General features: G+C 56.7%; 1 protein-coding gene across 1 annotated transcript in view; it reads right to left on the minus strand.

Moving 5' to 3' along the window:
• TOM1 (target of myb1 membrane trafficking protein) overlaps positions 1–16,549 on the minus strand; it is a 29,586-nt gene extending 13,037 nt beyond the window's left edge. The window contains exons 1-7 of the mRNA XM_090272545.1: positions 16,473–16,549; positions 8,182–8,266; positions 5,219–5,297; positions 3,994–4,143; positions 3,516–3,650; positions 3,241–3,387; positions 602–718 (exon numbers count right to left, since the gene is read on the minus strand). Coding sequence (XP_090128671.1) covers positions 602–718; positions 3,241–3,387; positions 3,516–3,650; positions 3,994–4,143; positions 5,219–5,297; positions 8,182–8,219 — 666 coding nt within the window. The 5' untranslated portion in view covers positions 8,220–8,266; positions 16,473–16,549. The remainder of the gene's footprint in view (positions 1–601; positions 719–3,240; positions 3,388–3,515; positions 3,651–3,993; positions 4,144–5,218; positions 5,298–8,181; positions 8,267–16,472) is intronic.
• Between the last annotated feature and the right edge of the window lie 4,570 nt (positions 16,550–21,119).

Genomic DNA, 21,119 nt, shown 5'->3' on the forward strand with positions numbered 1-21,119 from the left:
GACCTCAAGGAGTGTGAGGCCTCATGGAGGACAGATGCAAAATCAGACAATCACACTAAGCACAGCATCCTGGCACGGGTCCCCCAGCTTTCTTGGTGTCTCTGTGAACTGACCTCCATGGTCCCCAAACCCAGCTCCTCCTGCTCCAGCGTACCCCCTCACCAGCTGGGAGCGGGATGGTGGGAGTATCGCCTGACACACAGGAGCAAGACCCCCAGCTCCCACCCGCCTCAGCTCCCGAGACCACCACTCTCCCACGCCTGCCTGCTGAGCTCGTGAGTTGGAAGCTGGAAATCTCACCAGCAGCCTTTTCTCAATACCACTGACTGGGAGCTGACTCTGAACCGGGCACAGGGCAGGCCAAAGTTTATGACGTTCTCACGCCAAACTTGAACGAGGAAGGCTATTCTTAGACCAACCTTACGGACGAGGCCGAGGGGCTATTCTGAATTCCAATCTGACAGAGTCCAAAGGCCCTGGCTTTAACATCTCCACGGTGACCACGGAGCTCCGAGGACGCACGAAAGCTGCAGTGCGGCTGGGAAGGAATGTGTGTGGCCTAAGGAGCAAGAAGGCACCTGGGGGGCGAATGTGCACTCACCTGCAGCAGCTCCAGGTCTGCGGGCTCTGCCTGGGTGGGCACCAGCTCCGTCAGCATCTCCGACATCACCCTCACGTTCCCGCTCACCATCTCCAGCTCGCTGCGCAGCTTCCCGACCTGAAACACACCGTGGGCCCGGTGAGAGAGGCCAGGGGTCTGAAGCCAGTGCCGCTCACAGGGTCACAGGGACAGGGCCCGGCACCACCAGCCCCGGGTGCGGCGCCCAGAGGAGCTGACCTGCCAGCGCCCTCTCTTAGCTCCCAGGGCACAGCCCTGCCCTGAAGGTATGGGTGGGCTTGCCCCTGCCCCACAGGCCCACCTCAGAGGGGCTCTACTGACCGTCACCATCGCCCAGCTGGGCAGCCTGGTGCAAGGAGGCCAAAAGGAAAGCAGTGGAGCCTGCAGAGCACGGCTGGAAAGCTCCAGCATCTCCTGGGTCCAAGGGCAGCTAACAAGGCCCTGAAGGCTAGGTCCCCGGAGCAAGTCGGAGAGCCAGCAGCCCTGCTTCGCTCCCAGGGTGATGGGATCTTCCCCCCTCCTCTCCAGGATGTCAGCGTTTTTATCTTGCTTCTGGTCTGTTTGTTGTTCCTGGGCTACTGTGGTGCCCCAGGCTCTTCCGGGGATGAATCCCAGTGCCACCCCCACTGTGAGCACTTGTTAAAGGGACAGAAGCAGGCTTTCAGTGATCAAAGGGCCCGGGGTCTTGGCTTGGGCATCACTGTAAATCCAGCTGCACCATCTCTTCACTTGAGTGAGTTGGTAGAAAGCTACAGTGTCTTATGCTGTGGGGCTCTGTGGGGTGCTGTCCCCTCGGCGACACTGTGCACACCATGGGTGGCTGGGCAGGGATCAGAACGGAAGTTCCAAACTTAACCTGGCTGAGGAACCCTTTGGTCACACCACCCCCTCATGGGTCTAGTATTAAGTGGCTTACATCTTGGGAAATGCTCATCATACATTCTAAACCGGGTGACCTAGTTGATTTCAGAATCTGAGTGTCACCATATAAACTCATGATGCCTGTGACAGCCGCTGTCTTTTACTGACCAGCTATTGAGTGCCCAGGGTTTAATGAATGTTGCTAATTAAACCTGAGCGCCGTCTTACGAGGCACCTCGCATCGCCCCAGCCTGTACAGGTGAACACGTGGGGGCGCAGACACAGGCGGAACATCCACTCCGATTCACTGATACCTTCCAAGCCCGAAAAACGAATGATACATTTGGCCTATTTAGTGAACACTCTTGTTATAAGTGAGTGGAAAAAGTACTGATCACAAACCCAGCGTGTTCAGGTCAGAAGGGACCCAACTGCAGTGCTTCTGGGAGTTACATCATTGAGTGTCTGAAAGGCTTAACACGTCCCAGGAGACGGCAGGGGTCTCCACAATTCAACAAGGACGACCCAGTTTTGCTCAGCGAGAGCCTTCTTTCTCTAGGTGGGATCGGTGTCTGAGCCTGCACAGGTGCGAGGCTTCAGGCAAACTGGTTTAAAATCATAACCAGGTAGGATGCTGGGTCACGGGGTGCTGTTACAAGCTTCATGTACCTTTAATTATTTGTGCAGTAGGAAAACTTCCCTAGTAAGAGCGGAGACTCTGGAGGTGATTTCATAAGCTACGGGAGTGCAGAGTTCCTCCTCAAACAGGTGGGGGTGTGAAAGGCTGCGGGGCGAGCTGGGTACCGCGCCCGAGAGCAGCTGGTGCGCTTCGGAAAGTCAGGTTTCACTTTCCGCCGCTGCTCTCTGTCTTTTCACCAGTGCTCTTGGCAGCTAAGCTTCCCCACTTAGCTGACGTGATGGGTCTAAAGTTTGCACAACACCTGCCAGTGGGCGCCCTGACAGGGCAAGGCCTTGACCTGCACCCCAACAGCCACACGACCGAGAGCCCAGCTAACGCTGGTCACGGCTGTGGGCGTCCCTCATAGGGAGAGCCGTGCCGCACGCCACAAACTGCTCCTGGCCGACGGGCAGCTCACCCTGCCTCCAGCTTTAGGAGGAAGAAACTGAGGGGCAGGGGCTCACTAAACCGGCGGGACACCCAGTCCGACAACGGTACTCTTTCAAAGCTACTCACGGGGTCTGGGAAGACCTGGCCTGGGACCACCCCCCGGAATCTTACACCTGCCTCAAATCTTCTCGGGGCTTCATGGGAAGCATAAGGATGCAATGCAAGTGGCTTTTAAAATTACTTTCTGTGTGGATGTTTTAAGACGGTTTTTAGCCAGAACCTCTGCTTGAATGAAATCTTACATGAGCACATAAGCGAACCACACTAAGAAAGTGGAGCTGTGGTGGGGGAAGGGGCTGCCTGCTGGGTACGTCCTCTCCCTGGGGCTGCCCAAAGGGCTCCACAGAGAACACAGTCTGGGGAACGGTCAATGCACAGGACAGAGCCTGCCCAGAGCCTTAAATCCCAGCTCTGTCTCTAATGAGTTGTGTGGCTCTGGGCAAGTGCATGTCTCTCTCTGAGCCTCACTTCCCAAACAGGAAGAAAAGCACACACTCGTGGGGCTGTTTTGAGGACCCAGTAGAGGTTCCAGGACAATACTTTCCATTCTGACAGCGAGTCCCCCCTGATGCGTGCGGAGGGGCCAGGCCCACCACCCTGACCCTCGTGGCTCTGGCCCGGGCTTGTTTACCTGCTCAGGGGTTGGCGCTATGGGTGTGTCGCTGGGGAGTGGGACTGGAGTGGGCAGAGGAGCTTTGTTCTGGCTGGGGTTCCCCTGATGATTGGTGTCAGTGCCCACAGAATTCTGTCCTGATGGCGTCTCCGAGCTGAACACGGTCTGGAAAGTCAACAACTGGGTAAGCGAGGCTGGTAAGGGCCTGAGGAAGTAGCTGCAGACACCTCTTATGGCAATCCCCTCCTGCACCTCCCCCCTCCCCCCCGACTGCTCCCCGCGAGTCTCCTCACCCTCTGGGGTGTGTGGATGGGTGACAGCATATCTAGGTCGGTCATCGGGAACTCCAGACCCTTCCTCCGCAGGTCCTCGTAGACGGCGACGACACCTGTCAAGTCGGGCGAGCTGCGGAACGCGTCAGCCCAGGACTGAGGGGGGACAAGGGGACATGGCCAGTAACCACTGCTCACTGAGCCCTTTTCAGCTCACCTGCCCTCTCCCCAGGGCACAGCAATGCCATCCCTGACCTGCTGGTCCTTTGACTGTATCACCCAGACAGCCCGCTCCACAGCAAGGCCCACGGTTGACAAGTCTCCCCACACTTGGAACGTCCAGTCAGCAGGTGCCCAAGGTGGCCCCAAACAAGAAAGAGGCTGAGGCCACAGGAAATGGCAGCAGTGGCATGAGCACCCCCCCGGCCAGGGCCCGGAGCTGCCAGGGAAGAAGTTGGCGCCGAGCTCTCCCCAGCCCGCACCGCCCACCTGTGCTCACCTGGATGAGGTTGAGCACCTTGTCGTGCACGATGGTGGGTGGGTTGTTCTTGGGCAGGATGGTCTTCACCAGCACACCTTCCACGAAGTCCTGGCTGGCCACCAGCACGTGGAAGCGGTGCCCACAGTTCTTGACACAGGTCTCCAAGACCTGGAGGCCGGGCGGTGCCCACAGGCACCCGTCAGAAGAAGGGAACACCCAGGGCCCCCACCCTCACACTCTGTGTATGTGCCGGAGCGCAGCCTGAGAGAGAACGGGGCTTCCCGAGCTGCGATTCCGGGCCGGTTTACTGGGGAGCGGGGCTGCGGTGGGCAGACGGCGGTGTGCTGGCTAGAAGCCCTTCGCTACGTGGCCTCACAGCCCACAGAACCCCGTGCTCATGCTGCTTCTCAGCTGAATACAGTCTGGGGGAAGGGGGCGCTCCACGTGGAAACCAAGAGGACTTTCAATCAAGCAGCGACCCTGTGGCCCGTTCCCTTTCCCGCGCCCGGCAGGAGCTGCCCCTGACTCCCAGCATGGCCGATTCACCTGGATTTCATGCTGCTGTGGGGCAGGCTGGCACGGACCCCGTCCCCACTTCCCAGCCAGACCCACCCTGACAGCCAGGATGCCCACTGCCTGGCCTGTCCTACTGTGGGCAGGGACGGTCCTCAGCCACCAGCATGTTTTAGGCTCATTTTTCAGGCAGGGCGTCCAAGCGCCAACTGGGCCTGCCTGGCTTCCTGTCCCCGAGAAGCGTGGGTTCACTGAGCCCCTATGTCACCCACAGGCCCTTTGGCCCAGGCTCTCTGTGACTGGCTCTGTAGGGATGTGGGCCTCAGGGTGCCTGCTCCCCGGCCTGCAGGTTGGAAAGTTTTTTTAAAAAAATTAAACAATAGGTTTATTGAGGGAAAAAGGAAGGAGGAGCGGAGGAAAGAGGAAACCCTCAGACCAACTCGTGGGCCTCTAAGAGCAAGAGGGAAGGGGAAAGGAAGGGGGAGTGGAGACTCCTGGTCACCCACTCAGGCCCGTAGGCGTTGCCTTGGAGAGAACTTTTCCAAATGGCCTCTCTTGCCGCTCTCTGCCTGCCAAGTGTAGCTAGGACAGCACTGTGCCCACGGACTCTTCCTGCCCAGCCCCTGGAAGAGGAGCCCCACGGCGACGAGGAGCCATGCTAGGCCATGGGGAGGCCGTCCCCAGTGGACCTTGGTCCTGTTGTGGATAGACGGACAGACAGGACACTCACCGTGAGAGCCAGCATCACCTCGTGGAAGTTCTTATTCCCTGTGATTCTCTTCTTTATTGCTCGAAAGGCATCCTTGGGACTGGCAGAAGGACAAAGGGAGGCTGCGGTGAGGCCCGTGGCCTCCTGACCCGACACGGAGGCTGCCTGCCTAAGATCAGGGGCTCTGGGAAGTGGGGGTGGCTCTTATTAATCGTCCTCCCTGGATCCTGTCCCTGTTTTCTGTGCATCCAGGTTCTAATCACACCACACTCTGCCTGCTCCACCAACATCCTCTTGAGATCTCGCAGAGGTGGCTGGGATCTCAATGGTTGTCCTTGGGGCCTCTGTACCAGAACACCTTAGGGGAGAGTGTTTGTTAAAAGTGCGGAACCCTGGGCCCCCACTCCAGACCAGACTCTGAGGGGACCTGTGTGCCTACCATGCCCCAGGGGCTGAGGTTTAAGAGCCAACAGCTGTAGGCAGAGTCCTCATGCCCCATCTTGGCCAGCTCCCCCGCCTGTCCACCCTTCCCCTCAAGTCTTAGTAAGTGCCCGCATGTGCTGGCCCCGTGCCGGCTGCTGGGGCGCACTGCTGAGTAAGACTGCACGTCCCAGGGAGACTGGGGTTGGTGGGGAAACCAGCGGGCCCTGTGTGGGGCGGGGTCCGGGAAGGCTTCCCTGAGGAGGCGGCGGGACAGCTGAGTGAGAAGGACGAGATGGGCCAGCTGGGGGAGCAGGGGGAGTGGGGGAGACAGAGGTGGGAGCCTGGACCAAGGCCCTGGGGTGGGGAGGGACGAAAGGGAGCCACATTGGGGTGGGGAGGGTAAAGGGAGGGCCTGAAACGTGGTAGGAGAGTGGCTGCGCCTATGTGCTGAGAGGGCCCTGAAGGCCATGGTGGCAGCCTGCCCTCCCTGTCCCATCTGTAACATTACTGTCACCCACGCCTCACCCTGCTCTCTGCCCCTCAGCCCCGAACAGGTGACATCGATATTGCCCAGGCCGACTGTGCTTGCCTGAAAGCCTTTGTGGGCCCCCAACTTCCGGGTCCCCGTCCATGATGCTGTCCCAGTCCTCCACCTCCCAGTGGCACTAATGGGGGCCCGCTGGCTAAAGGCACCTCCTAGAGGACAGGGACCCCACCTCCCCAGGGCTCAACAGCTGCAGCAGCTGCGGGAGCACGAGCAAGTGGCTGTCAGGGCCTGTCCTGCTGTCTGACCGGGTGTCCATCTGACTGTCCATGCTGACCAGTCCCGGGCAAGTCAGGAGGGCCAGGAGCCCTGACACACGTCACCCAACATGAGAGGCGGTGGCGGGAAAGGCTTCCTGGGAATGGACTCCGTGAGGGGGCAGAGCCATGGAAGCCTGTCCGGGCTGTGACAGAGAGGACACTTGGGGTGAGGGACCCTGGACCCTGGTGGGGGGCGGGCCCTGCCCTGGAAGTGCGAGGCAAACTTTCAACCCCAGGCCCTGGGGCAGCATCTGGCCCTGCAGGCTCCTTCTTGGGGGGGAGGGCGGGGGTGCGCTGGTTTCTGCTCCTGGCGGGGCCACTTCAGCTCCAAAGGGACTTGTCTGCACCTCTCAGAGCGCGGTCCCAGAGAAGGGGCAGGGCCCTGAGAAGCAGACGTTCTGGTGTGGGCGCCACTGCTGCGGGCCTACTGTGTGCCTAGCGCTCTGCTAGGAGTCCAGCGCGGATGGCAAGGAGGCCACCACCCAGTGGAGGAGTGGACCAGAGGCTAAAGTTCAGGCAACGAGCTCAGTGAGGTGAGGGTCACGCCTGCTCTGCTCACTGCGGGTCCCCAGTGCCTCCTGCAGTGCCTGGAACCCAGCAGGTGCTCAAATCAACACACGTGCCTGAGCCCCGCTTCCGTAAGAGTTTACAAGGGAGATGGAGACCTGCCCCGCCAAGGACCCAGCAGTGACTTCAGCCTGGTTCATGAAGCCCCTGCCATCTGCCCACTACTCTTACGCCCCCACTCTTGTGAGTCCTGACGCAGGTAAGAGTGTCCCCTCCTAGCTCCCTGGCCAGCCCACGGGGCACCGCTGGGGGCACTGGAAGGTGCCCAGCAGCTCTCCCGATTGGCCCTGACTGCGATGCAATTGTGCAGAGCGGTCCTCGGGCTCTGAGCTGGGCGCCCCTGCTCACCGCCTGCCCCTCGCAGGACACGTGGATATCCCAGTGGGAAGGGGAGAGGAAACCGAGATCCTGCTCCAACTGTGGACCCTGATTTCCCAGAACAGACGCCTCGTCTGGCCGCACCTCCTGCTGGGGTGGTCACCACACCCCTCCCCACCCTTCCCGAGGAGGGCAGTGGACCAGTGGGCGCAGTATCCCCACTCTGCTCCCCTCGGGGCTTTGGGCTTACAGCTGGAAGGACTGGAAACAGCACTGCCTTTGAGGACAAAGACCTGGAGAGGTAAAGTGACTTGCCCAAGTCACACCGCGGTTCAGCAGGAGCCAGGACAGGGATGTCACCCCCATGCCGAGTGCATGCGTGGCGAGACTCCCCGCACTCAGCAGGATACCGATCACGCTCTGCGGAGGCTAACTCAGCTCTGCCCCATTCCTGTTGCCCTCCCTGCGGGTATTACACATTGAAGGAAACGAGAGTCTGATCTCCTCACTGAGAAAGCGGGGTCCCTGACCCCCACTCCAGCCCTCAGACTACAGAAAGGTACTTGGGGCCGCTTCCTCATCCTGAGCTGCCGGCTGGCCTTGCCCTAGGCAGGTGACATCCTGGGGAGATCGGGGTGCAGCATCCCAGGCCCGCTGGCCAGGGGCAGACCCAGCACCTCTGACGAGAGGGCTGACGGGACTCGGCTCTCAAATGCCATGTTCCTGCCTGGGGTGCGGCTTAGACACCCTCTGGAGCCCCTCCTGGCAGGCAGCGAGGGAGGCAGAGGGCCTGGCCCACCTTTGCGCACAGAAGCGGAGGGACTGGGGAGTGGGGGGCCCTCTGGCACGGGGCAGGGTGTGCCCCACCTTACCCTTCCTCCGTCTCGTTGATGATGTCGCAGATCTCCATGTTGAGAGCCCAGTCCTCGCTATGCAGGGAGCCATCTGTGGCTTTCTCTGAGGAGAAGAAACCACCGGTCACAAAGGCATGGGGGGTCCCGGGGGGCCAACGCAGACGGGGGGTGGGGGCAAGGCGGGAAGAGGTGGGGGGGGCCAACGGGTGCTCTTCGGGAGCCTCAGGTGAGCCAGGCATTGGGTAACCCTGTTACCTATGTCGTCCCGTTTTGTCACTTAATTCTTACTAGTCGCCACAGCAGGCTGGGCCTGCCCCTCTGCCAACAGCTGAGGAAGCAGTGGCTCCGAGTACCGAATGGATGAGCGGGCCCTGGCTTCAGGGCGCTTGCTGTGACATGCCAACACAGAGCGCGTTCTGTCTGGCTTTTGTACATAAAATACTCCTTTTGATTTGGTCACCATGCATACGGTCCCAGAAGTTCCAAAGGGGCAGCCCGTGCAGAGTAGATCTGTCTGCCTCCCCTGCCCCCATTTCTGAGAGGCACCCACTGAGACCAGTTTCCTGTCCAGTCTCCCAGGGACAGCCTTGACCTGGGAAGGAAAATCCAGACTCTGTGCGACAGGCGGCCCGGCCGTGGCCGCCCCCCGGAGCCAGGCTCTGTCGCAGCCGAGGAGGCGGACACCCAGCCGCCCTGCAGAGCTGCCCTGAGTGGTGACGGTGATGCACACAAAACAGGTGCTCCGTTAGGGGTGATGGCAGGCCTTTTTCTTTTTTTTAATTGAACTGACAGTCACATAATATAAAATTAATGTCTTAAAGTATACACTGTATTGGGTAGCGAACACACAATATACAGATGATGTATTACAGACCTGCACACTTGACCGAAACCTGTATAATCTGGTTAACCACTGTCACCTCAATAAATTCAATAAAAAGGAAAAAAAAGAACTGTACGCTTGAAAGCTATGTAATTTTATTAACCAACGTCACCCCAATAAATTCAATAAAAATTAAAAAAAGAATAAAGTGTACAATTCGGTGGCATTGCATACGTCCCTAATGCCGCACAACCGTCATCCGTCTTCCTGTCAGGCTGTGCTGATTCTCAGGGCACGATTTCCAGGCCGAGAGTCAGCGACAAGGTTCTCGAAGCCTGTTGAGGCCGGGGTTAGTGGGCTTTGGCTGGAGATCTGCTCGGGGCATGGCCCAGGCTGGCCACCTCTCGGGTGAGAGGCGGTAGGTGGACGGTGAAGGCGGGAACCAGTGACGCGAGGACAGTCACCCACGTGCCCCCGCCCGCACTGACTGCTGCGCCCCGCTGGGGCCCGTCCTCACGGGGCCGTCTTCAGGGAAGACGCGCCATGGGGCGCACGGGCAATTCTGCCCGCTTTTCTCAGGCAACGTCCTACCCCGCACCTCACCCCCGGCTGCTCTGTCAGGCATGCGCATGCGTTTTTGCCCTGCACAGGCGTGTGACAAGCCAGGACTTCGTCCACGCTTTAAGGGTCAGACAGGGAGGCCCCCGGCGTCCTGACACAGGGCGCTCTGCGAGGCCCCTTCCATCACCACCGTCTCCCCGGCTGCCGGACGCTGGCCGCAGGCTGGAGCGCTCACACCCCCGCGGCCTCACGGACCTGCGGGCACAGCACCGTCAGCCACTTATCATCTACCAAGAGTGCTTGATGGCCCGGGCATGTGGAACGTGACGTGATGGCACATCCTTCCTGTGAGAGGGGCCCTCACCACGCCGTTCCCAGGGACAGCGAGGCTCGGGGAGGCTGAGTGGGCCCTTACGCGCTGTACAGCTCCTGATGTGTCAGGCCTGCTCTAGGCGCTGGGGACGCAATGGCGGACCAGAGGGACACGCTCCCAACCCCACGGCGCCTGAAGAGGCCGAGGCTCTGAGCCCAGGCCTGTCAGGATGGGGGGGTGGGGGTGGGGCGCCTCCATGGGAAGGGTCCTCTTCCAGCCAGGCAGGCCAGCCGGTCCCGCAGGGCAATCCCTGGGCTGGGCCTGCACAGCCAGCTCCCATAGCTGCGGCTTGTGTGACCTTGGTTTTGAAACTGGCCTGACTTCATTCCACGCTGGGTCCTTCCTTGGGCCCTGTGGCCCGATGGACGCCAGGACGGCCCAGGACACATGCCAGGCGGGCTGCTTTATCCCCTACCTTATGGCTGGGGGTGGGGAAGAGGAAGGGCTCCCTGTGAAAGGGTTGAAAGATGGACTCGTTCACCCTACAATTACGCCCTGAGTGTGGCGTCTCTGTGTCACTCTCCACCCTCGGGGACGCCCACACCTACTGAGGTACACGGGAAGAGCCAGAGAGCTGGGCAAGTACCCTCTGAGCAGAGGGGGTTGACCCTACTCTGGAGGGCTTAAAGGGCAGTGGCTAATCACTGGTGCAGACCCTGCTCCTTCTTCACTTCAGAAGCCGCAGCTCAGTGACCCCGTCACCTGGGCCAGGATCAGTCACCCCTGACTCCTGCACTACCTCTAACTGGCACGTCCCAGCTCCTGGCCCGCCCTCCGCCCTCCCCATGCGCTGGTCACCCTGCGCTCTGCCCCGGCCCCAACCCTAGCCGGCCACCACCCTCTGCCCCTTGGACCACTGCCTCAGCTCCTCCTGCCCTGCTCCTCTCCAGCCCTTCTCCTTCCTGCCCAGAGTCAGCCTTCTGAAAATTGAAAGTGACTGTGTCCCTCTGCACCCCAAATCCTTCAAAGGCCCCCAGCTCTCAGCTAGGCCTCCAGGGCCTTCTACGTTAGCAATGCTTTCACCTCCCACGCTATTATGTATATTGCGTAACGCCCAGTACTGTAAGCGGTTTCCACAGAGTGTGACTTATCCTCACAGACATACAAGATGTATGTTACTGCCCTCATCTGCCTGATGAGGAAACTGAGGCGTGGAGGTGTCACCAAGTGGTAAGCGGGGAGCAGCCATGGATGCCACTGACCCCATCCCTCGTCAGGGCTCAGGGAGCTCTGCTTTCCCAGAAGCGTTCTCTGGGCCACCCAGCCCCCTGGCTCTGCCACCAAATCTTGCGCATCCCTCTAATCTGATCCCTCATGACCCCTCAGTGCGCCCTGAAAATGACGGACACCTCCCTTCTCCTGGGCGAGAGAGTACGGGTTTTAGAAGGGATCACGGTCATTTTGGAAAGGCAAGTAGGCTGTTCAGGGGGCAGCTGGGATAAGTGAGTCAGGACTGCCAGCCCAAGAAGGGCCTGAAGCAAGAGTCTGAGGCCGACCTAAGCAGAGCTGGCAAGTCCTTCAGTCCTCAGCACCCACACCGAGTGGAGCCGTTTAAGAGGATGGAGTGGTTTTGGGGGCTGTGGGAGAAGAAGGGGAGTTTCAGTCAGATTAAAGAGGAAGGGGGAGAGGAGGAGGCAGAAGAGAGACGAGGCCCATCTGAACCATTTCAGCAGAAGAAAGGTGAGCCCACGTCAGGATAGGCCCGGCCCACCCATCACCTGCCACTCTCCTGCCTTCAGGTCTCGGGGCAGACTACAGGATGGAGACTTCCTTCATAAAGATTCCCATGGGGTAGGTGTGTTCCATTAAGGGCAGAACTTTAAACCCACAGGAATCTGGGCAGATTTGTTTTGTTTCTGTGTTTAACCACAAAAGTAACTCAGCGTGCTATTTTAAGAAGGGGGAATAAAAACTGACAATGGTTACCAGTTCCAGGAGAATGACAGCTGACTTCCCGACCTCTGAGCTGGTGGCAGTAACCTCCGGAGGCCCCAGGAGCAGTTCTGCTCTTGCTCCCAGCTCCTGAGGAAGCCGGGCCCACAAACCTCCACCGGCCATCAGGCCGCACTGCTGTCTAGGGCTGGCCGGCCTGCGGGTGCATGTCGCTGGACGCCTGTCTGTCTGCTCAGTAGCCTGTCCTCCCCATGTTGGGCCCGGCGCAGACCCCGCCTCCCCAGCGGGCTGCAGAGAGCCTGCCCGGCACAGTGGCAAGCACAGTCAGGCGGGGCAGGGGCACAGGTTTGCAGTGGGCAAGTCTGGCCCTATCTCCCCACTCGGAGACCATGGGCAAGGAGCCAAGCCCTCTAAGTGTCTGTTTTCTCATTTCTCAAACCAAGATAAGGCCGCTGGCTTTGCAGGACATTGAGACTTTCCAGCCAATGTGTGTACCATGTCAGGCAAAGAGTGACCAGTAACTGCTAAGTGCCATGACTTGGGCAGAGAGAAGGAAAGAGTGGCTACCAAAGACCTGTCAGCCTGTTCATCCCTGGGGGGGCCCGAAGAGTTGGAGGACAGCGGGCCTGCCCAGCCCCAGGGGAAGCCCTGCTCTTTCCGCTGCTCTGAAGAAAGCCACTTCTGCGGGCGCTCCGTGGGACGTGGTGAGTGTCACGGCTACCAGCCACACTGACCTCCTGTTCCCCAAGTCAGCCAGGAGGGGCCCAGCCTAGAACCTTCTCCCTACCCTGCACATTCAAACAGTCCCCAAGTTCCATGAGTTCCAGCTGTTCCGTGTGTCTCAGTGACCCCCCTACCCCATCATTGCTGTGACGGCTCTGGGTCAGGGCCTGTCACCTCCCCCCAGGCCTGGGCCATCACGTCCACATTCTTCCACCATAAATCCAAGCTGAACTTTTCTCTGTCTCAAAGTTGTCCAGGGCCTCCCTCTCCCTCACTGCCTGAGGGCCAAACCTGAACTCGTCAGGGGCCGAGAGGGAGGGGCCCTGGGACGGCCCTTGGCCACATCAGCTGTGTTCTCCCCCCTCTGCGGCCTTCTTCCTCCATGCCTCTGCCGGGAACGTCCTTCCCCACTGTGCCAGGCACCAGTTCACAGGGGACCGGGACAACAATGAGCGTAACATCCTCCGTCACCAGCACACTCACCGGGCACGCAGGGCTCACCTGACCACAGCCCTCCGACCACGGCTGAACAGACCGAGGGCACAGAGCCCCTAGGGACAGCTCGTCAGTTGCAGAGCAGAGATTCGAACCCAGAGAGGCCAGGTTTCCAAATCCTGCTCTTAAGCACTGTGTTACCTGACTCTCAGACACACTCCACACCTGTCCAGGCCTGGAGCAGGCATCGGTGAGCAAAACCGACCAGGGCCTGCCCTCAGGAGGGTTACAGCCCAGCGGGCGGCCACCAGTGATGTCACGAGAGGCAGAAGGCCGACAGCACAGAGCTGGCTCTGAGACAGCGCGGGGCTGCGAGACCTGGACGTGTCACGCAGAAGAGGAAGCGCGTCGGCCGATCCCCGCTCGTCTTCTAAGGCCCCACCCCAGCGTCAGCTCCTCAGCGCTGCCTCTGACTGGTCATCCTACGCTTGGGGCAGTTAGTTACATCATGAGTAACCGTGACAAGAGGACCAGCACTCACTGAGTGTCAGCCTGTACCTCCTGTGTTACCCCCACCCCTCGGGTCCCCACCCACCATATGTGGGGGCAGCAGAGGCCCAAAGCCTGGGAGTGGAGGTGGGGACAAAGCCAGGCCTGGCCCTGGCCAGTGTGGCTCCGTTGGTTGGAGCGTAGTCACGTAACCAAAAGGCCGCAGGTTTGGCCCCTGGTCTGAGCACATACGACCCCCGGTCTGGGAGCATACAGGATGCAACCAACCGATGTTCCTCTCTCCCCCTTCCTCTCCCTCTGAAAGCAATGAAGAAAATGTCCTCAGGTGAGGATAATAAACAAACAAATAAACAAACATCTTAAAAAAAAAAAAAAAAAAAAAAAAAAGCCAGGCCCATGTGGCCCTGACCTCATGCATTCTCTCTCCGCTCTGCGTCCTGAGGACGTCTCTACTGCCTCGGGGGCTCTAAGCTCTTGGGGACATCTCTCTCTCACTGGTCCTTCTCTCTGGTGGGACAGAGCAGAGGTTCTCCAGTGTCTGTGGAAGGGTTCACTGCGCCTCCAGACAACCTTGCTGGCTCCAGTTCAATGCTGAGTCCCCTCTCCACCCCCACCTTGGATAGCAGTCACTGTTTCACTGACCCCTAAGCCCCCCTTTTCTACTCCCGAACCCCTAGAGGCTGGGATGTTTCTTACAAATGATGCCTTATCAGAGCTCAATCGGCAGTTTGAAAGAAAACAAAAAGCTCCATGGTGTCTTAGAGTCAATGGAAAATGGTTTGTAAATAGTAAGGGAATGCCCTCTAGGCCAATGTCAGAAGCAGGTCTAGGCCCTCCCCAGACTATGGCCACGTCTAGGGCAGGGTTCCCTGACCCAGGGGATAGGGACAGAATAGGAGTTAGCGAACCATAGTAAAGAAGACAGTTCCATGCTGTGTTGGCCCAGGTGTACCCCCAGGCCCTCTTCTGAGAGCTGCCTCCTGTGGCTGGCACCTGGCAGGCGCATGCACAGCCTTTTCCTTTTCAGGCCACAAGGACTGAATGCCATCTTTCCAGTGAAAAGTCACCTACGTACATCACTCAAAGGAACCAGAGGGAACCTTTGGGAAGATTTCTACTAGTCGTTACTGTTACTGTTTTCAGGCTTTAAAACACACACCTGTACAATTTTTAGAAGTGTATAATGGTATTGTGGTTACGGCTTATTTGTGTTAAAATAATAATCCTATTCCATACCTTTTAGAGACACACTGAAATATTTATGAATGAAACGCTATGATGTTTGGAATTTGCTGTAAGTAATACCCCTCTGTCTCCCTCCCCACTCACCATCTGCTCCACTCCCAGTGCCCCCTTATCCCATCCCCTGTGGCTTCTAAGTGCCTCCTGCAGGCCTCCTTCCCGTTATCTGTTCACCTCTCTGCCCTCCCACGAAACTCTCTGAGCTGCTATTGTTTGTCCAGCTCTGTGCCAGGTGCTGGAGGAGCAAAGCTGAAGAACAGAACCCCTGCCCTTGGGGAGGTCAGGCTAATAGCTGGACCAACATTTTCAGTGCAAGGTGGATCAGTGAGATGAAGGAAGTCAGCTCAGCGTCCCATGGGAGCTGTGAGAAGGGATGAGCACCTGCAGAAGGAACGGGGCAGGTTCAGCAGGGAGGTGCCATCGGAGCTGAGCACAGAGCATGAGCTGCCAGGTCGGGGAAGGCGACGGAGGGATGTCCCGGTAGAGGAGTGGCATTGGCTGAATGAATGAATCAATGATGAATCACCAAGGATGATGGGAAGAAGCGGGGAGAAGGAGAGCTTGAGGGTCAGTCTCAGGGACTGGGGACAAATGACCTGAGGGATGTTGAAGGAGGGAATGAGACAGCCAGGAGTGCTGCTGAGGCAGAGGGAACGATGTCGCTGGTACGGGGCAGACCAACCTCACGCTGGAAAGAAGGACCCAGGCACGGAACCACACCGAGCCCCCCAGTGGCAGCCGCCTTCCCGGCTCACCCCGTAGACGTCCCTTCCTTCTCACCGGCCCACAGCAGAAGTTCCATTCCCTTTACAGTACCTGGTCCAGAAGTGGGCAAGTGACCTGGTTCTGACCCCTGGGAAGGGGAAAGTCTTTCCTCCCGTTCTCCTGCCTTCCTCTTTCAGGAGGTTGGCACGGGATCATGATGCCCGGGGCCTGAGCCTGAGAGGTGGCCAGCTCGGAACAAAAATTCCAGCATGCTCAGGACAGAGAATGAGCCCGCATGTTTAAAGACATCACTGAGCTGTCCCACCAACCCTGAAACCACTGGCCTTGGCTTCCTGTTAGGTAAGCAAAGCACGTGGTGGCAGGCTCGGCCTGTGGTGGCTGGGTCTCCTGTCCCCTGCAGCCGAGGTATCCGTGACTGACTGAGAGTCCTCATGGCGTCTGAGTTCTGCGGCCTGGCTTCCCTATGGGACTGGCTCCCCATGGAATCAGAGCACCCTGGGCTTCACAGGTGCTAGAGCGGCAAGACGCTGGGTGGAGACCTGGCCCAGCCCTTCTCCCCACTTCCTTTTTCCACCAGCCCTGGCCTCCTGCCTGGCTGTCCTACTCATTCAGGCTTCTGTGCGTCTTCCAGGAATGTGCCCCTCCCCATGTAAACTCAAGATCCTAAGTCCATCTCAGGGTAAGGGTTTCCTGTGGAGCCTGCCCTGACCCTCTGCCCCCGCCCCCAGAGGGCCTGCTTCTTCACGCACCGGGCCAGCAGCATTCGGCACAGACCACAACTGTCAGCTGTTCGCTGGAGTTGTCAAAATAACTATGATATTGATTTCTTTGTCTTCTCCACTAGGCTGTGAGCTCAAGGGTGAAGATTACAGCTCATGAATCGCCAGACTTTCTACACTACAGAAGATCGGGTCTGTGACAAACTGCAGTAAATGTTTGCTGAATGACTGAATGAAGGATGAGGCCATATTCACCAGGGACATAAGACTTTGTAACATAAGACTTTAAATGAAATACTCCCACCCTTTGGTCCCCATGGATCCCTAGTAGCTGATGTGAAGAAATCCCAATCTCTCTTCCAACTGGCAGTCTGAGAATTTTTAGGAAATATCATGTCCCTCTTAATCTGTCTTCTATGCTAACATCCTCAGTTTCTGTGACTGCTCTGCTCTGGACGTGTTCTCTAGGGCGGTCCCCATTCTGATCCGTGGTGATGGGATGCAGGCCAGCTGGGCCGTCTCTCTGGAAACGTGGTGTGGGAACTCCACTCGCTTACCTGCCCATGTTGGAACGGATTTGTATTAATGCACCTGGAACTACATTAGATATTTATTAACTCCACCGCATGGAGCTGACTCCCAGAGTCTGTCATGAAGATACTTTCCACTGGCCCATAGTATTTAGCTTTTCTCGTTTCCTTGCAACTAGAAGTGGCCCTGTGACCCAGTTCTAGCCACTGAGACGTAAGTGGAATTCTCTTGGGCAGCTCCTGGGGAAGGTTTCGCTCTGCTGATAGAGAGGCAGCGGCAGCTGGTGCTGACACCTGTGCTTCCTGCTACGGAGGACAAGCACCAGGGTGAAACCCACGTGCTAATGGTGGGGGTGCGGACGGCGGGAGGAAGAAATAGAGAAAGAATCATCATGAATAAATTCATTCGAGATGGACCCAGACATTTTCACTCAAAAGGAATTCCAGGAGGCCCTTTTTAGTCTAAGGTGAAGCAATGAGGTAGAAAGGTGAGGAGCGATGGGACCCGGCCACAGACCAATCCCAGTTCAGGCCAGGAGTGAACTCTCCCGGCCTCACTTCCTCCTCGGTGGCATGGGAATGACTAAAGCACTCACCTTGCAGGGCTGTGAGAGAGGGAATGAAAGAACACACTTACCATGCTTTGTACCCCACTAGCACACAGCAAGCTCCAAAACAATCATTATCGGCTACAAAACGCAGAATCCTCTCCCCGATTGCCCCCCGCCAGCCAGCAAACTGTCCTGATGCCTGCTTTTCAAATGAACAACTCTTTCCAAACCCAGCTTGGAAAGTTCCATCTGTTTCCTAAGTTGCTGAGAGAGGTCTTTCTTCCAAACCCTGGCTGCCTCTCCCCTATCATTTGTAACCACAGTCCGCAAGAAGAACTCTAAAATACATTACAGAAAACAACCCACAATTTTAAAGTCGATATAACTAACTATAGTACCTAACTGAAGAAAATTTCAGTTGCATGAAGGCGGCTTTAAAAAACTTATCCAGGTAAGAAGGAGCGAGGCTGTGAAAGCAGAGGGTTGACGTGGCCAAGGAGCACAGGGCATCCTTTTTCCCTCCCCCAGCTCGTGAGCGTGAAAGATGTTACTGATATCTCTCTTTCTCTAGGGACTGGCTCATGTGATCACGGAGGTGTGGCAAGTCCGGGATCTTCAAGCAGACCAGCAGGCTGGAGGAGACCCAGGGAAGAGATGCGGGTTGGGGGTGCGTCCAAAGGGCGTCTGCTGGCACAATTCCCTCTTCCGGGGAGGCCAGTCTTTCTTCTATTAAGACTTTCAACTGACTGGCTGAGGCCCATCCACACTATACAGGGTAATCTGCTTCAGTCAATATTATCTCATCTAATAAAAATACCTTCACAGAAACATTGAGAATAAAGTATGAAAGTCCCCACCTCAGGGGTTTACACGAACCAATGCCAGCCAGTTCCAATCCAACGGGGACAACCCTGTTCATCCTTAAATTCTCCCGGGAGCAGCCCCCTGAGCCTGGCTGGCTCCTCTGTCCCCTCCGCTGCCCCTGCCTTCCCTCTCTGCTCTCCCTTCCGCACTAGGAGCAAAGCCCAGCGCCTGTCCTTGGGACGTGCACAGCAGTTTGGCTCTCCATGGCACTTTTCAGTGCTCCATCCACTGCCAAGGTTCCCTGGGAGGTTTGGTCACTTGCCTGGGGGACACAGCTGGGAAGGGGTGGAGCTGACATTTGAACCCAGATCTTCTGAGGTAGAAGTCCAAGTTCTGACCCTATTCAGGCTGCTGGCATCTGAAACGAGCCCTTCATGTTGGATGGGCTCACGGGCAACTTTAAAGATATTTTTAGAGTTATATAGGTATTTAATTTAATGTAGAACAGGGAAAAAAAACATGAACTGGCTCATCAAAGTAATGATTTCATGGATATAATTACACAGGACAAGGCTAAATTTAAAAGGTGAGCCAACAGAAGGAAACACTATGAAAATAAATGTGAAGGTGGCAGGGGGTAGATACAAACCACGAAGGAGCTGCCCAAAGGACAGAGGCCTGGAGAGCATGGGCCTAGATGGACACCTCCTGGGGAAGCAGTGGAGAGTTAACTTATCCTGAATCCCCCCGCTTCTCCTGGGGGAGGGCCCCAAGCTAATTAGAAGACACTGAGAGTTTTTGTTTTTCTTTTCTAAAACCAAAAGAGCGGAAATCCTTTGCTCTGATTTCTTTGAGTTCAGTGAGGGAACAAAACCTATTCATCGGTTCCATCCTTAGGGTCAGTCAAAGGCTCTAATTCCCAAGTGAGAATCGGTTCTACCCCACAACCTGAAACCTGACCTGTGAATGTGGCTGCCACCCAGCCAGTGGCTGCTATTCCCAGTGACGCCAAGACCAACACAGAGGCTGCACCAGAGTCAGAGCCCTGAGCTGGCACTCGGGCTCGGCCACTAACTTAGACTATGTCCCCGCAATGACGATCACAGCAGTGAAAAATCACAACGGCTCACAATTATGGACACTTACTATCTGGCAGGCACCATGGCAAATGCTTCACAACATGACAACCCCAACTGATGCATGCTGTTATTATTTTTACTTTATAGGCAGGAAACTAAAGAACAGAGAGGTTAAGGAACTTGCCCCAGGTAGCAAAGCTGGTGCAGATTGAACCGAGACCACATGGTCAGACTCAAGAGTTCATCTAGGATGCCTTACTATGTGTACCGTGTGGCTAGTGACAAAACCCCTTCTAGACATCATTCCCTGTGACCCTCATGACAGAGACTTAGGCTCTGACGTGGCTCCAGCACTTGCAGATCAAGAAACCAGAGCTTCAGGAGGCAAGGGTGCCCCAGGGCAACTGTGGGAAGTGGTAGAGATTCATTCTGACTTGAGGGAGCCCAGGGATGGAGGATCTTCAAGCACCTGACACAGGGGCTCCGGGACCCCACTTTGAAGACACTGCTCTCCTTCATTCTGACTCTGGCCAATTATGAGGCCGTGTGCCAAACTCAGTGTGCTTTTGTAGGACCCACCAAGCTAGGAATGGTCTTTATACCTTTCAATGGCTTAAAAAAATCCAAAGAATACTAATTTCATGATGTGAAAATTACATGAAATTCAAATTTCAGTGTCCGTAAGTAAGGTTTGATTGGGACATAGTCATGTTCATTCACTGACATATGTGGCTGCTTTTGTGACATAACAGCAAAGCTGAGTAGTTGCAAGAGGCCATGTGGCCCGCAAAACCAGAAGTTTTAACTATCTGGCCCTTTACAGAAAAAGTCTGCAGAGACTGGTATAGTCCACCCCACCAGCCAGTGCAGGAATCCTCGTCACAGCCTTCTTCCACTCTGGCCTCAGCTCTCACACCTCCGGCAGTGGGGAGCTCAGCACCAAACAAGGCAACCAGTTCCATCCTTGAAAGGGGGTAGGGACAGCTATCTGTGCTGGCACTGAACTCCTGCCTGTAATATCACACTCCACCCTCTGAGCCTGGTGGAATCAGTTCTATCATTCCCCCACAATGGCCATCAGTTCCTCTCTTTCCTCTAGTACCAATCCTGCCCTGTCCTCACCTGTCCCCTCGGTTGTTCCTCACCAATCCTCTGGGAGATAGAGGGAGACCGGTGGCATTGCTACATTACAGACAAGGGCATGGGAATGCAGAGGGAACATGACAGGAACACAGCTGGAGCTGGGACCCAGGGTTCCTGCCTCCTAGCCTCGTGGCCTCTTGACAACATTGCTTGAGTGTCCAGGTTTTTAAAAAGTTTACCTATTTACTTTTAGAGAGGGGAAGGAAAGGAGAAAGAGAGGGAGAGAAACACTGATGTTAAGAGAGAAACAGAAACACCGATCGGTTCTCTTCTGTACATGCCCCAACCGTAGACCAAACCCACAACCCAGGCTTGTGCCCTGACCGGGAATTGAACTGGCAACCTTTCGGTTTGCAGGACAACATCCAACCCACTGAGTCACACCTGCCAGGGCTTGAATGTCCAGTTTGGTTTCCAGCTCATCACTCCCAAAATGGTGCCCTAGAGGGCCTGAGGTGTTCTCTTTCTAGTGGACAGACATCTCTGGTCTCTTGTCCATGATTCCTTCCTGTGGCTCTATGGCTTGGCTTTTGTGACCCAAGGGCAGCTCTCCCTGACTTTTCCTCATCACTCGTCCACCGCAGGCTCTGAGATTTTTGTCACATCCAGCTACCCCCACAACTACTGGGGGTTGGTCCCCAGGGCTGCCCATACTTAGATCCTGCTGGTTTGCAGCTTGCTTTCGTGAGTCAGTTGGGTCTCTGGATCAAAGAGCCAGGGTTGAGCTGACAGCCAGAAATAAAAATTGGATTGGTGAGTTTGCCCTCTGACATTTGTCTATAAAATGTGGCCAGTAAGATATGTCCTCAGATAATACCTTGGAAGGGTTTTGAAGTTCTTGGAT

Source organism: Furipterus horrens, unplaced genomic scaffold (genome assembly GCF_987537825.1).
Source record: "Furipterus horrens unplaced genomic scaffold, mFurHor1.1.pri manual_scaffold_4, whole genome shotgun sequence".
Lineage (NCBI taxonomy): Eukaryota > Metazoa > Chordata > Mammalia > Chiroptera > Furipteridae > Furipterus > Furipterus horrens.